General features: G+C 41.4%; 2 protein-coding genes across 4 annotated transcripts in view; one reads left to right on the top strand and one right to left on the bottom strand.

The window, feature by feature from the left end:
* Positions 1-7,449, bottom strand: NDUFB9 (NADH:ubiquinone oxidoreductase subunit B9). The gene is made up of 4 exons (XM_075825758.1): positions 7,301-7,449; positions 3,568-3,760; positions 607-720; positions 1-213 (listed from the first exon to the last, which is right to left on the bottom strand). Exons 1-4 carry the CDS (start codon positions 7,384-7,386, stop codon positions 82-84), a joined length of 525 nt encoding a protein of 174 aa, XP_075681873.1. The 5' UTR covers positions 7,387-7,449; the 3' UTR covers positions 1-81.
* The window catches only part of TATDN1 (TatD DNase domain containing 1), a 25,108-nt gene continuing 17,045 nt past the window's right edge, over positions 7,230-15,292 (top strand). Inside the window, exons 1-3 of one of the 3 annotated variants that reach the window (XM_075825757.1) lie at positions 7,230-7,583; positions 9,327-9,392; positions 15,137-15,186. In XM_075825757.1, the coding sequence (XP_075681872.1) occupies positions 9,353-9,392; positions 15,137-15,186 (90 nt within the window). In that variant the 5' untranslated portion in view covers positions 7,230-7,583; positions 9,327-9,352. Of the gene's footprint in view, positions 7,584-7,793; positions 7,900-9,280; positions 9,393-15,136; positions 15,187-15,292 lie in introns of those variants that run through there. The other 2 variants (XM_075825756.1, XM_075825755.1) reach the window with 2 other exon arrangements.

The raw sequence follows: 15,292 nt of genomic DNA on the forward strand, positions 1-15,292 counted from the left end.
TGAGATGTGCAGAGACATTTAATATATACTGATCATGTCGGAGTCACGCTGACTAGATCTATGCGGTGTGCGCTATTGTTCTTATGTGGGTCGTTCACGTGGTCTTGTCACATAATCCCACCACAGCGGGGGCAGGTCGGACTCCCTGCGGGCTGGGGGCAATGCTTCCGTCTTTACACCTTCGGGTGGAGTCTCCTCCATTAGTTGCTGAACCTGAGGAAAACAAGTACAATGTATTAGTCGCAAAGGATCAAGAATGATGCTACGGCATATACCGAATGTGACATGGCTGGCAAATCCAGGAGGTAGGGAATATGGATTTGACAGGCCAAATTTGCCTTAAAAACAGAGGGGAAAACACAATTGTGATGGGGCGCTGCGGTCCCTCATACAGGCGGTTGTAGGAACATTTACATCAAGTAACACGGGTATGTGCAAATATACCCAAAAAGTGCGCAAACAGTCAATGGGACCCAGGGAAATACAAACGACAGGTTAAAAAATCCCTGATCAGGGCCGGCATATAGTCCGTCCTCTGCTGCAATGAGCGGAGTATACAGGACTGCTATAGGATGGGAGCGAAAACGGACATGGCGCAGCACTGACCTCGCGGTCCCAGCTTGCTTCACGAAGCTGCTTCCACTGCTCTCTCTTAGCAAAATAATCCGGGTACACGGCCTTCTCCGAGGGATGCCAGTGATCCAGACACCACTCCGGTACCTGAGGACGACATTCAGAACAGACATCTTACATATTAATCATCCGCAGTTATAAGATCGCAGGTCATCGCTCCAGCATTGTAAGCTATGAAGAGGTTTGCCATCACCCGGAAGGGGCAAACCTTCGTCTAAACATAGAAATCAATTTACAGCACAGTAAAGATGTGAAAATAGTTTGCCGTCCCTATAAAACAGAACTTCAAAGGCATAAGACAGGAAGTGTTGTCACAGGGACAGCGGAGAGAGAAGCTGCAGGCATTGGGGCTGTACAGTCCATCAATGAAAGTGGTAAACAGGAACAAGGGTGTGAATAAAAGGGTTTAGTTTGCAGTAAAGGGGTTTTTATATAATGCTTAGGAGAAATCTACTGTAAGTGTATGTTCACTCTCTTAAACTTTATATATTAATATAAACGCCAGAAAAAGTTGTCACCGTGTACATACATTACTTATCCTGTACGGATTGGGAGTTACATCCTGTATTATACTCCACCAGCAGAATAGTGAGTGCAGCTCTGGAGTATAATACAGGATGTAACTCAGGATCAGTACAGGATAAGTAATGTAATGTATGTACACAGTGACTCCACCAGCAGAATAGTGAGTGCAGCTCTGGAGTATAATACAGGATGTAACTCAGGATCAGTACAGGATAAGTAATGTTATGTATGTACACCGTGACTCCACCAGCAGAATAGTGAGTGCAGCTCAGGAGTATATTACAGGCTGTAACTCAGGATCAGTACAGGATAAGTAATGTAATGTATGTACACAGTGACTTCACCAGCAGAATAGTGAGTGCAGCTCTGGGGTATAATACAGGATGTAACTCAGGATTAGTACAGGATAAGTAATGTAATGTATGTACACAGTGACTCCACCAGCAGAATAGTGAGTGCAGCTCTGGAGTATAATACAGGATGTAACTCAGGATCAGTACAGGATAAGTAATGTTATGTATGTACACCGTGACTCCACCAGCAGAATAGTGAGTGCAGCTCAGGAGTATATTACAGGCTGTAACTCAGGATCAGTACAGGATAAGTAATGTAATGTATGTACACAGTGACTCCACCAGCAGAATAGTGAGTGCAGCTCAGGAGTATATTACAGGCTGTAACTCAGGATCAGTACAGGATAAGTAATGTAATGTATGTACACAGTGACTTCACCAGCAGAATAGTGAGTGCAGCTCTGGGGTATAATACAGGATGTAACTCAGGATTAGTACAGGATAAGTAATGTAATGTATGTACACAGTGACTCCACCAGCAGAATAGTGAGTGCAGCTCTGGAGTATAATACAGGATGTAACTCAGGATCAGTACAGGATAAGTAATGTTATGTATGTACACCGTGACTCCACCAGCAGAATAGTGAGTGCAGCTCAGGAGTATATTACAGGCTGTAACTCAGGATCAGTACAGGATAAGTAATGTAATGTATGTACACAGTGACTCCACCAGCAGAATAGTGAGTGCAGCTCTGGAGTATAATACAGGATGTAACTCAGGATTAGTACAGGATAAGTAATGTAATGTATGTACACAGTGACTCCACCAGCAGAATAGTGAGTGCAGCTCTGGAGTATAATACAGGATGTAACTCAGGATCAGTACAGGATAAGTAATGTTATGTATGTACACCGTGACTCCACCAGCAGAATAGTGAGTGCAGCTCAGGAGTATATTACAGGCTGTAACTCAGGATCAGTACAGGATAAGTAATGTAATGTATGTACACAGTGACTCCACCAGCAGAATAGTGAGTGCAGCTCTGGAGTATAATACAGGATGTAACTCAGGATTAGTACAGGATAAGTAATGTAATGTATGTACACAGTGACTCCACCAGCAGAATAGTGAGTGCAGCTCTGGAGTATAATACAGGATGTAACTCAGGATCAGTACAGGATAAGTAATGTTATGTATGTACACCGTGACTCCACCAGCAGAATAGTGAGTGCAGCTCAGGAGTATATTACAGGCTGTAACTCAGGATCAGTACAGGATAAGTAATGTAATGTATGTACACAGTGACTCCACCAGCAGAATAGTGAGTGCAGCTCTGGAGTATAATACAGGATGTAACTCAGGATTAGTACAGGATAAGTAATGTAATGTATGTACACAGTGACTCCCCCAGCAGAATAGTGAGGGCAGCTCTGGAGTATAATACAGGATGTAACTCAGGATCAGTACAAGATAAGTATTTATAAAGTTACTCAACCCTTTATGCTAACCATACACATTAGGTCCCTGACAGCAAATCCTGCAGATTTTAATGGACTGCTGTAAGACTGATGTGTGTAACAATACGTGCATATGACATGATGCAGATTCACAGCGACTTTATAGCCACAGCCAAAGCGTTGCGTCATCCCTCCGTAAACGGACACACGGCAATGCATCTGGCTGCACATGGATCAAAGATAGACCACAATGCTTCTCATTACATTCATGCTGTATGAGGACGCCAAGTGCGTCCCATTGGATCCTCAACTACTGGCGTTCTAGCGCGTGGGTCTCCCTGGAGGACCCAGTGCTTTACATGGACAGCCCATCGAGCTCCCTGTAGATGAGCTGCAACGAAACTGAAGAGGTTTCCCCCACAGATTACAGCTCATGCCATCAATGGGACACCATGTGATCAGCTCATCATTGGGGGACCCTTCTAACAAAAAGATTGTCTAAAGTGGAGAACCCCATAAAAAGTAATATCCATCATGCAATCCCACGGGATGCAAACAACGGAAATGTATTCATATGATGGACGGGCCGCCAGGTCCCTCATTATCGTGTCCACCCCTGGAATAGGGAGTGGAACTAGACCCGGCTGTCCATACTGACCTTGTAGCAATCGTATCGCTCGTATGACGTTCCTCCCGGGGAGTCTGGGAAGATGTACGGCTGGGGGTGTTGGCGAATGTAGAATTCCTCTTCGCCCGCTTTCAGCAGTAAGGTGGCTTTTATCAGGTCCTTCTCATTTGTATGTTCTTCGAAGCGCGCTCTGAGCAGGCAGGCCTCGTAGCGGAACTGGTCTCTGCGGACAGATTTACATACAGGATTAATGTCTGGTTCCAGATATCGGCTAGAATGTGGATGAAGTGCCGCTGATACAATGTAACAGTCGCTCAGCAGTTAAGGGTATTTCATATAATAACAGCAGCAGAGCCGCAGTACCAGGATAAGCAGGTCGCAGCCCATTGGTTCTGATCAGAAGGGACCCCTCCCCCATCGGTCATATATTGATAGCCTTTTCTGGCTTTAGCATAGACCATGTAAACATTTGAAGTGCATTTTTTTTAATAATCAGGTCAGTCAACGGGATTAGTGTAACTTTATAAATAGTTTTTATTAAAAATGATTTTTACTTTTTTAGATACAGCTGCTTTGTATTCTCTATATAGAGCAGCTGTATGGAGCGCTAAATCCTGTTCCTGTCAGGTCGCGGGACTGACGGGTTCAGTGTCAGAGGGTCCTGCGTGTCTGACATTTACATGTGATTGATTACAGATGGCTCCTGTTTGTCAGACACGCAGGACCCTCTGACACTGAACCCGTCAGTCCCGCGACCTGACAGGAACAGGATTTAGCGCTCCATACAGCTGCTCTATATAGAGAATACAAAGCAGCTGTATCTAAAAAAGTAAAAATCATTTAATAAAAATGAATTCTAACGTTACACTAAACACACTGACCTGATTAGTAAAAGAAATAAAATAATGCACTTCAAAGGTTTACATATATTCCCGGAAAACCTCGAATGAACGGAATATTGCGGCTTTATTTGTATTTGTTTTTTTAAGTGTAACTAAACGTTTAACAAACTTCTGGCATGTCATAGTGATGAGTCAGAAGTTTTGATTGGTGGGGGTCCGAGCGCTGAGACCCCCACCAATCACTAAAACGCAGCCGCAGAAGCCGAGCGCTCACACGAGCACTTCTGCTGCTTTGTTTTAGCGATTGGTGGGGGTCTCAGCGCTCAGACCCCCACCAATCAAAACTTCTGACTCATCACTATGACATGCCAGAAGTTTGTTAAACGTTTAGTTAACCTTTAAATGGATCCAAAATATGGTGCGGATTCCTTCTGCAGTTCCTGGGAGCCCCATAGGGATGGAGCGGTAATACACACGCTCGACTACCACGCCATTCATTCCTATGGGGCTCCCAAAAACGGCACAGTGAGCCCATTTTTGTGATCGGTGGGGTCCCAGCGGTCAGACCCTCATGGATCAGATATTTATCACCTATCCTGTGGATAGGTGATAAACATGGATTATGGTAAAACCACTTCCCGCTGCAGCCGTTTTTCAGATTTTCACTTTCGTTTTTTCCTCCCCATCTTCCAAAAGCCAGAACTTTTTTTTTATTCCTCCATCAATAAAGCCGTAGAAGGGATTGTACCATATAACGTAGTGGGAAACTGGGGAAAAATTATTTGTGGGGTGGAACGGGAATAAAAAAAGTGATTCCGCCATTGTTTTTTACGCTTACCCTAAACATTTCTGGGGTGGTTTTAAAACCTACAAAATCCGCATCACTTTGTAGGATTGGGCATCACCCAAATGGTCCAGTCTGACCGAGCACGACAGACACCGACTAAAGACAGATATCTGTGGAAGAATCGATCTGCCATGTTGGATTTTTTTCGTTCATGCCAAACGACAGATTTGCATCCCTCGAATAGAAGCCCAGACCAGGCCGCAGACCGAGGCAGAGATCGAGCGGTGATCTGTAACTCACGGCGATGTCGTCTAGAGCGACAACCGACAGCCCATAATCGACCGGTCGCACAGGAAGCGGCCGCCTGAAAACCCTAATGTCGGCCAGCTTTACACACAGCAGGGCTACCGCCTCACCAGCCGCGCGACCGAGGAGGGAGAATCAGGACAGGACGTGGAGCAGAAAGGGATTCTGGACACCATTGTTTCTACGTCAGTCACCCCATTGTCCTCCCGCTCTGAGAAGTAATTGTGGGGTGCTGATGGTTGCGCTGGCAGCCTGGGGGCCTAATAAAGCGCCCCATGTCTGCCACCCTGCTGCTCCTATAAAGTCCTGCCAGAGGCCGGTAAATAGCACAAAAACTGCAACACATAAGTAACGCAGCATATTTTACCAGCCATCAAATGATCGCTTGTTCAAATCCCGTAAAGAGACACAAAAATTGTAAAAAACTAAATTTAATAAAGTTTTTGTTGTACATATTTAAAGAACAAAAAAAAAAACACCTTTTCCCATTTACCCCGTAAAGTAGTGTAAAAAATAAACATAATTTGATTGCCACGTCCGTAAAACAATAAAATCGATGGAAAAATAAAAGTTGTGGCTCTCAGAATACGGCGACACAAAAAACTGTTCTTATTTTTAACAAATTGTTTTTTTTCTTGAACAAGGAGTAAAGCATGAAAAAAAAACGACATAAGTTTGGCATCACCGTAATCGTATCGACCCGCAGAATAAAGTGAAGTCTCGTTCCTACTGCACGGTGAACGACAGAAAAACCAAACCCCAAAAAACAATGGAGGAATCACCGGTTCTCTTTTTTTTTTCCATTACACCCGTTTTTTTCTCAGCTTCCCACTACGGTATACGGTATAACGGGCCCGTGAAAATCTACAACTCGTCCCGCAAAAAACAAGACCCGATACGGCTAGAACGAAGGAAAATATAAAAATAAAAAAAAGTGGTCGATTTTGGAAGGTGGGAATAAAAAAGCGAAAACGAAAAATAAAAAATATGTCTGCGGAAGGATTTAACACAAATAACGGATTACGTTTTACATCTTTCTACTGTATTTGTGCATAAAGATCGGATACCACACCACATGACCAGGGCAGATTCTCCTCCTGTGAGTAACTAGTGAAGATTTCATTTATTGACAGCAAGCAGAGATCCTGAAAACTGATCAATTGCCACACAAAGTATATTAGAAACTTGCGGTATCTTCCGAATACCTTTTCGTGGCATTAAGATATAAATATAGTATATACTTGGATCATTAAACATGGCGTGTACTACCTCTGCCAGCAGTCAACGGTGAAACGCGCCACATTTCATTTTAATACGTTTTGTGCGCTGAAACTGGACTTTTGTAAGGTGATAACAGGGACACTCTCCATATGGATCAGGGACATTATTTTCCACTTGTGTCAGTGAAGGTGGCGAGGCGGGTTTTGACAATTTTCACCCAAAAAAACGTAGCGGCGGACAAGACATTACGTTACGGCGTGAACATAAAATCAGTAGCAGCGGTCTGAATTCTCCCTAAGAAGTCGCAAATATGAAGCAATTCAATGTGTTTCTTTGGACGCGACTCAGGGGGGCGACTGTCGCGCAAAATACGCCAAAGTGATTGGGAAAATCCTTCTTACTAGAATATAACATGAAATTATTAAAAATCACGTGACCACAGACAATACACTGTGCAGAATAGAAGTCAATGCCCCCCTGCCCCCTCCTCCTTCCCCGGCTGTCATTGAGTGTCCTCTCTAGGGGGCAGAAGCGGGTACAGACAGGACCAGGAGCCCTCACAGCCGGCGCCTGCTGGATTCCCTGCACGTACACGTCTTCCTATTACCTGAACACACACCACGACTCCAGGTGCCGCAGAGACTTCTTATACAGCCGCAGCACCTTCTGATGGTGGTTCAGCAGCCCCGCCATCTTACTACCCCCTCCTCCAACCTAGCCCTACCAACACTGGAAGCAGAGACGGGGCGTCTCATCGTTCTCTTCAGTGGTTGGTCATCTGGGAACCACGTGGCCAACTGACGCGCGATACGTACACTTTAGCGTCTTGTTTCTCCGCTAGAGGGAGGTTGTCGGACATTTTCCCGAAGACCGAATAATATAGGCAAATGGTATTCAACCACATATACTGGAGACAATTTGACTGACTGTTACAGTATAGACTGATAGGGAGGGAAAAACACATTTAATATTATTGTAAAAACTGTTATATAATTAAGAATTGTGTTTTGATTAATGAACGTAGACCCCCCATTATTTCGTATCTATTGGGTTTACAGAGTATTACTCCGGGGTTTTGGGTGTAGCAAGGTGGAGGGATTAAACATCTGTAGGGTGTACCAAGATGATTGATAGCTCGCAGTGCATCCTGGGAAAGAGAGAGGCTCAGCCACGCTGGATTCAGTATGTCACTCTTCAGATTAATTGGTGAGAGGATTATTGTACCCCTATCCCACTCCTTACATGGTTCTCTATGTTTTGTATCCTGACATTTTGTGAACCAGTGGTCTGCAGCCTGTGGCTTTCCTGCAATGGTAAAACTACAACTCCCAGGATGCCCTGACAGCCAGCATCTGTCAGGGCATGCTGGGAGCTGTAGTTGTACCACTGTTGGAGAGTCAAGGGTTGCAGACCAGTTATGTAGACACCCCATGTGTAAATACAATGAGGCACATGCACGGGACACATTGGTGCTGAATGAATGGCGCCATTTTCTAGGCGCCTAACGACAACTTTTTAGACCCTGGTTCGTTTACATGCCAAGGGCGCTCTCCCTGGTTCTCATCGTTCTAGATGTGGGGCAGACATGGACAATTTTCTCCTAATAATATGGGCACATTATCCGCACGTTCTCAATCTCTGTACAGTCCATACATCATACGTGACTCACCCGCTCAGTCTTGGTCAGCTCGCTACAGATAACCCTATTGGGTTTTGTGGAAGAAGTTGCCTTATTAAGGGCCATGACCACTAAACCTGTACGTCCGCACATAGAGCCCCCATAGGTACCGCCACATAGTGCCACCCTGCCCTTGGAACATTCCACAATTTTTGTGGTATAAAATATTACAGACCCATGTGCCTGGGCCGTTTTCAAAAGGGAAAGCGTCTCGATCTGTTGATCTGTTATGCACGGCATCGTATTGAACTGGAATCTCCTGAAGATCACAACACTTCCGCACTGGATCGCAATGGTCACGATGCCACCGGCTTGTATAAGCTCATTTATGCCGCCAGAGAAATCCCAAATAGATTCCTTAAAGGAACACCTAAAAAAAACTATATCCACCACAATGCCGAGCCCAGGGGCGGCCCATGACACAGGGATTTTCTGAACACCAAAGAGAGAATCCCTGTGTGATGCGCCGCCCCTCAGTCCCTGCCTAGAAATAGTGTTCCTTTAATATCCAGGGTCCCTGGTTAGATGCAAGAACTGGCTGTGCGGTCTCATATATTTGTTCCCTAATTCTGTGTATTTATTCTGGGGTCTTGCTGCTCACAGGAGTCTCAGGCCGAGAGGAGTCCCACTCTTCTGTTCTTGTGCTTTTTTTTTTTATTCTTCCTATGACAAACCTTCCTGTCGTGATTGGCTAATATGCAGCACGTGACCAATCGAGAGGTTTTGGGTCTCCAAACTCTCCCATACAGTGATTAGTACAATAAAAAATAGTAACCTCCATCATTGTGTAGAGAACCTGTGTAAAATAACCTGGGAAAAATTGGTGACAGGTCCGCTTTCAGGTGTGGGTACAGCTGGCACACTCATAGTGCATATATATATATATATAATGTGATTTGTTTTTTTCAGATGCAAATCTTGGTCATTCAATTTTCTACATTATGTTTCTTTGTAGACATTGGAATAAATCTGACTGATCCAATGTTCAGAGGAATATACAGAGGCACAAAGAAACATCAAGGTGAGTTTGCTTATACAATGTATTGAATAAAATCACATCTTTTTTTATTTTTTTAGTGTCCTGTTCTGCTGTCTATGGGGGGGAGTGTATAGACTCATTAATGAGGGATTTGACCAATCACGATCACTGTTACTCATTTGTGTTTATCAGGCCCACGGGTGCACACAAGGTTTTCACATTTTGGGGTTTACTGTATGGTTATGCATACGCAGCGGGGACACACATACAAATAGATGCAGACACTTGACAGACAGGGCCCTCATTATAAAGTGAATATATAATGTCATTATACAGCGTACATAGATACTGCTGCCATACTATACACATAACTTAAGCCACCATACAATACACATAAATAATGCTGCCATACTGTACACATAAATAATGCTGCCATACTGTACACATAAATAATGCTGCCATACTGTACACATAAATAATACTGCCATACTGTACACATAACCTTAAGCCACCATACAATACACATAAATAATGCTGCCATACTGTACACATAAATAATGCTGCCATACTGTACACATAAATAATGCTGCCATACTGTACACATAAATAATGCTGCCATACTGTACACATAAATAATACTGCCATACTGTACACATAACCTTAAGCCACCATACAATACACATAAATAATGCTGCCATACTGTACACATAAATAATACTGCCATACTGCACACATAACCTTAAGCCACCATACAATACACATAAATAATGCTGCCATACTGTATACAAATAATGCTGCCATACTGTACAGATAAATAATACTGCCATACTGCACACATAACCTTAAGCCACCATACGCTATACATAAATAATACTGCCATACTGTACACATAAATAATACTGCCATACTGTACACATAACCTTAAGCCACCATACAATACACATAAATAATGCTGCCATACTGTACACATAAATAATACTGCCATACTGCACACATAACCTTAAGCCACCATACAATACACATAAATAATGCTGCCATACTGTATACAAATAATGCTGCCATACTGTACAGATAAATAATACTGCCATACTGCACACATAACCTTAAGCCACCATACGCTATACATAAATAATACTGCCATACTGTACACATAAATAATACTGCCATACTGTACACATAACCTTAAGCCACCATACAATACACATAAATAATGCTGCCATACTGTACACATAAATAATACTGCCATACTGCACACATAACCTTAAGCCACCATACAATACACATAAATAATGCTGCCATACTGTATACAAATAATGCTGCCATACTGTACAGATAAATAATACTGCCATACTGCACACATAACCTTAAGCCACCATACGCTATACATAAATAATACTGCCATACTGTACACATAAATAATACTGCCATACTGTACACATAACCTTAAGCCACCATACAATACACATAAATAACGCTGCCATACTGCACACATAAATAATGCTGCCATACTGTACACATAAATAATGCTGCCATACTGTACACATAAATAATGCTGCCATACTGTACACATAAATAATGCTGCCATACTGTACACATAAATAATGCTGCCATACTGTACACATAAATAATACTGCCATACTGCACACATAACCTTAAGCCACCATACAATACACATAAATAATGCTGCCATACTGTATACAAATAATGCTGCCATACTGTACAGATAAATAATACTGCCATACTGCACACATAACCTTAAGCCACCATACGCTATACATAAATAATACTGCCATACTGTACACATAACCTTAAGCCACCATACTGTACACATAAATAATGCTGCCATACTGTACACATAAATAACGCTGCCATACTGTACACATAAATAATACTGCCATACTGTACACATAAATAATGCTGCCATACTGTACACATAAATAATACTGCCATACTGTACACATAACCTTAAGCCACCATACAATACAATACTGTACACATAAATAATACTGCCATACTGCACACATAACCTTAAGCCACCATACAATACACATAAATAATGCTGCCATACTGTATACAAATAATGCTGCCATACTGTACAGATAAATAATACTGCCATACTGCACACATAACCTTAAGCCACCATACGCTATACATAAATAATACTGCCATACTGTATACAAATAATGCTGCCATAATGTACAGATAAATAATACTGCCATACTGCACACAAATAATACTGCCATACTGTACACATAAATAATACTGCCATACTGTATACAAATAACGCTGCTATACCGTACACATAAATAATGCTGCCATACTGTATACATAAATAATGCTGCCATACTGTACACATAAATAACGCTGCCATACTGTATACATAAATAACGCTGCCATACTGTATACATAAATAACGCTGCCATACTGTATACATAAATAACGCTGCCATACTGTATACATAAATAACGCTGCCATACTGTATACATAAATAACGCTGCCATACTGTACACATAAATAACGCTGACATACTGTACACATAAATAATGCTGCCATACTGTACACATAAATAACGCTGCCATACTGTACAGATAAATAACGCTGCCATACTGTACACATAAATAACGCTGCCATACTGTACACATAAATAACGCTGCCATACTGTACACATAAATAATGCTGCCATACTGTACAGATAAATAACGCTGCCATACTGTACACATAAATAACGCTGCCATACTGTACACATAAATAACGCTGCCATACTGTATACATAAATAACGCTGCCATACTGTATACATAAATAACGCTGCCATACTGTATACATAAATAACGCTGCCATACTGTACACATAAATAACGCTGACATACTGTACACATAAATAACGCTGACATACTGTACACATAAATAATGCTGCCATACTGTACACATAAATAACGCTGCCATACTGTACAGATAAATAATGCTGCCATACTGTACACATAAATAACGCTGCCATACTGTACACATAAATAACGCTGCCATACTGTACACATAAATAACGCTGCCATACTGTACACATAAATAACGCTGCCATACTGTACACATAAATAACGCTGCCATACTGTACACATAAATAATGCTGCCATACTGTACACATAAATAATGCTGCCATACTGTACACATAAATAACGCTGCCATACTGTACAGATAAATAATGCTGCCATACTGTATACATAAATAACGCTGCCATACTGTACACATAAATAACGCTGCCATACTGTACACATAAATAACGCTGCCATACTGTACAGATAAATAATGCTGCCATACTGTACACATAAATAACGCTGCCATACTGTACACATAAATAACGCTGCCATACTGTACACATAAATAACGCTGCCATACTGTACACATAAATAACGCTGCCATACTGTACAGATAAATAACGCTGCCATACTGTACACATAAATAACGCTGCCATACTGCACACATAAATAATACTGCCATACTGTACACATAAATAACGCTGCCATACTGTACACATAAATAACGCTGCCATACTGTACACATAAATAACGCTGCCATACTGTACAGATAAATAACGCTGCCATACTGTACACATAAATAACGCTGCCATACTGCACACATAAATAATGCTGCCATACTGTACACATAAATAACGCTGCCATACTGTACACATAAATAACGCTGCCATACTGTACAGATAAATAATGCTGCCATACTGTATACATAAATAACGCTGCCATACTGTACACATAAATAACGCTGCCATACTGTACACATAAATAACGCTGCCATACTGTACAGATAAATAACGCTGCCATACTGTACACATAAATAACGCTGCCATACTGTACACATAAATAACGCTGCCATACTGTACACATAAATAACGCTGCCATACTGTACACATAAATAACGCTGCCATACTGTACACATAAATAATGCTGCCATACTGTACAGATAAATAATGCTGCCATACTGTACACATAAATAACGCTGCCATACTGTACACATAAATAACGCTGCCATACTGTACAGATAAATAATGCTGCCATACTGTATACATAAATAACGCTGCCATACTGTATACATAAATAACGCTGCCATACTGTATACATAAATAACGCTGCCATACTGTATACATAAATAACGCTGCCATACTGTATACATAAATAACGCTGCCATACTGTACACATAAATAACGCTGACATACTGTACACATAAATAATGCTGCCATACTGTACACATAAATAACGCTGCCATACTGTACAGATAAATAATGCTGCCATACTGTACACATAAATAACGCTGCCATACTGTACACATAAATAACGCTGCCATACTGTACACATAAATAATGCTGCCATACTGTACAGATAAATAATGCTGCCATACTGTACACATAAATAACGCTGCCATACTGTACACATAAATAACGCTGCCATACTGTATACATAAATAACGCTGCCATACTGTATACATAAATAACGCTGCCATACTGTATACATAAATAACGCTGCCATACTGTACACATAAATAACGCTGACATACTGTACACATAAATAACGCTGACATACTGTACACATAAATAATGCTGCCATACTGTACACATAAATAACGCTGCCATACTGTACAGATAAATAATGCTGCCATACTGTACACATAAATAACGCTGCCATACTGTACACATAAATAACGCTGCCATACTGTACACATAAATAACGCTGCCATACTGTACACATAAATAACGCTGCCATACTGTACACATAAATAACGCTGCCATACTGTACACATAAATAATGCTGCCATACTGTACACATAAATAATGCTGCCATACTGTACACATAAATAACGCTGCCATACTGTACAGATAAATAATGCTGCCATACTGTATACATAAATAACGCTGCCATACTGTACACATAAATAACGCTGCCATACTGTACACATAAATAACGCTGCCATACTGTACAGATAAATAATGCTGCCATACTGTACACATAAATAACGCTGCCATACTGTACACATAAATAACGCTGCCATACTGTACACATAAATAACGCTGCCATACTGTACACATAAATAACGCTGCCATACTGTACACATAAATAACGCTGCCATACTGTACACATAAATAACGCTGCCATACTGCACACATAAATAATGCTGCCATACTGTACACATAAATAACGCTGCCATACTGTACACATAAATAACGCTGCCATACTGTACACATAAATAACGCTGCCATACTGTACAGATAAATAACGCTGCCATACTGTACACATAAATAACGCTGCCATACTGCACACATAAATAATGCTGCCATACTGTACACATAAATAACGCTGCCATACTGTACACATAAATAACGCTGCCATACTGTACAGATAAATAATGCTGCCATACTGTATACATAAATAACGCTGCCATACTGTACACATAAATAACGCTGCCATACTGTACACATAAATAACGCTGCCATACTGTACAGATAAATAATGCTGCCATACTGTACACATAAATAACGCTGCCATACTGTACACATAAATAACGCTGCCATACTGTACACATAAATAATGCTGCCATACTGTACAGATAAATAATGCTGCCATACTGTACACATAAATAACGCTGCCATACTGTACACATAAATAACGCTGCCATACTGTACAGATAAATAATGCTGCCATACTGTATACATAAATAACGCTGCCATACTGTATACATAACTAAAGCCATGGATTGCACGACATTAATGATCTGTATTCCCTTCACAGATGATTTTGCTGATATTATTGAACGTGCCGTAAAAATCGGTGTGGAGAAGGTAAGAGGTGTGCCCCATACCCGCTGCACGGCCTCATAATGGCTGCAATAGATGCGGAGGCTTGTCTGTACTGGTATCAATCCAAATTTACCTCTGATGCCTCTTT

This window comes from Rhinoderma darwinii, chromosome 5, assembly GCF_050947455.1.
Source record: "Rhinoderma darwinii isolate aRhiDar2 chromosome 5, aRhiDar2.hap1, whole genome shotgun sequence".
NCBI classification, from domain to species: domain Eukaryota; kingdom Metazoa; phylum Chordata; class Amphibia; order Anura; family Rhinodermatidae; genus Rhinoderma; species Rhinoderma darwinii.